The sequence below is a fragment of the Cucurbita pepo genome, unplaced genomic scaffold (assembly GCF_002806865.2).
Source record: "Cucurbita pepo subsp. pepo cultivar mu-cu-16 unplaced genomic scaffold, ASM280686v2 Cp4.1_scaffold000569, whole genome shotgun sequence".
Taxonomy (NCBI): Eukaryota; Viridiplantae; Streptophyta; class Magnoliopsida; order Cucurbitales; family Cucurbitaceae; genus Cucurbita; species Cucurbita pepo.
This window is the reverse complement of record NW_019646795.1, coordinates 754-2758: the sequence shown is the minus strand read 5'-3', so window position 1 is coordinate 2758 and position 2005 is coordinate 754. Positions and strand designations below refer to the sequence as shown.

Below are 2005 nucleotides of genomic sequence, written 5' to 3'. Positions count from 1 at the left end.
ACGGAATTCACAGAACAAACTTAAAATTCACGGAATTCACAGAACAAACTTAAAATTCACGGAATTCACGGTTCATAGTAAAATTCACTACCTAAAACAAACTTAAAATTCACCTACCTAAAACAAACTTAAAATTCATGTTCTAAAACAAACTTAAAACAGACTTAAAATTCATCCACTCTTCATATTATTATTTTGTCCTTTGAAAGAGAACAAACTCTGTTATTATTTCCTCCTTTGACCGAGAACAAACTCTTCACGAAAAAAGTAGCTTCAAAGGTGTTTTCATCTCCTTTTATTGGAAGCTCTTTGATATGCTGAGTTTTAATGTTGTACAAAACCGCATGCCCTTTGTTGGACTCCATTAGAAGTTCATCTGAACTTACAAACAACAATGGATTTTCAATTCCACCAATACGACCAATCGTAAACAATTTTGACCACCAAACCCCTGATTCCTCTTTTTTCATCTCCCAAACATTGAAGCTTTTCTCATCAATTCCTCCCCATAGATAATCAAGCACAACTATCGATCCATTTAAAATTCCCATGCTCCACATCTTCCTCGGCTCCTCCGGCCCCTCCGGCCACTCCTCCTCCTCCTCCCCCTCCCCCTCATCCATATTCAAACTCTCTTGTAACGGAATTTCACCCACCTTATCCATATTCAAACTCTCTGGTAATGGAATTTCGCCAAAAACCTCATCACTCATGTTGAACGACTGTATAAACTCCTCATCTTCTTCCGATGACCACCAGTAATATGTTCCTTCGTGGAACATATCAAATGAAGCCATTGAACTTACCTCGCTGTAACGAACAGGGGGTTCAATTTCTCTCCATCTGTCTTTGCTCAATTCGTAAATTTCTGCTTTTCGAACCGGATATCCACGACGGAGTCCAACAATATCCACAATTCTAACCACTTTAAAATCCCTGGAATTTGCATCATACCCAAATCCGACGGCATGCATTATCAACTCGTAACGAATAGGACGGGGAGAGGCATCAGTGATGGTACAAACGGGAAAAATGGACGGCGGAAGTTTACGAAACTCTCTAGTTGCTGGGTTACAAAGGAAAACATTCGAAATAATACCATCGGCAACACAGATTATACCGTGAGAATGGCCATGGATTTCAAAATGTTGAGAATATTGATAGTCTGATAAATCTATATCCAGAATGGACGGGTATGGATCAAGAGAAAAATTGAGAATGGAGAACATACCTTTATCTTTGTCAGAGGCTATCTCCATATTACGCTTCAGAAATATGTGATTGTGTTGAAGAGAATTCGAAAAGTGCTTTAATATGAATTGAGGATCGTCGATTAGAGCATACCAGGATTTGTGAACAGACTTGAAACGGAGCAGAGTCTCGGGTGGAAGCCAAGATAGAATCTCCATGGTCAATTGCATGTTTCCGAGAAGAGCCGCCATTAGAGAGGGAAGGTGTGAAGAGAAAAATAAAGAAAAGGATTCAGGGTTTCAAATATATATGTTATTCGGTTAGGAGTAGGAAAGTATTGGGTGCAAACAAGACTACCCAAACAAACATAATATATAAATATATATATATATATATATAATATTTTTTTTAATTTAAAAACATAATAATTATTCATTTCCAAAATTCTCAATTTTCTTAATTATTTCTTATATAGAGCCTATTTTCTTAGATATTCATTCTCAATATATTAATGATATAAATCATTTCCTTCCGCTATTTTTCATACTCAATATAAAAATATTTGTAAATTTTATATTTTACTTTAAATATCTTCAAATTTTTATAAATATTCTTAAACTTAAAAACAAAAATAAATTCAAAATATTCTTTACCATTAATTTTTACACTACAAAATAAAGATGAAATTTAGATTAAAAAAATAAATAAATGATAACGTTAATAACTAGCTTCATTTATACATAATCGGATTATATTTGTTTGATACACGGTTGTCAATATGAATGTGAATAGTGAAAACGGACTACAAATGAAT

At 34.2% G+C, this 2005-nt stretch overlaps 1 protein-coding gene across 1 annotated transcript; it reads right to left on the bottom strand.

The window, feature by feature from the left end:
• Positions 1 to 17: 17 nt before the first annotated feature.
• Positions 18 to 1458, bottom strand: LOC111785566. The gene is made up of 2 exons (XM_023665965.1): positions 1232 to 1458; positions 18 to 1066 (listed from the first exon to the last, which is right to left on the bottom strand). The coding sequence occupies exons 1-2, from the start codon at positions 1440 to 1442 to the stop codon at positions 183 to 185; spliced, it is 1095 nt and encodes a 364-aa protein (XP_023521733.1). The 5' UTR covers positions 1443 to 1458; the 3' UTR covers positions 18 to 182.
• Positions 1459 to 2005: the final 547 nt, after the last annotated feature.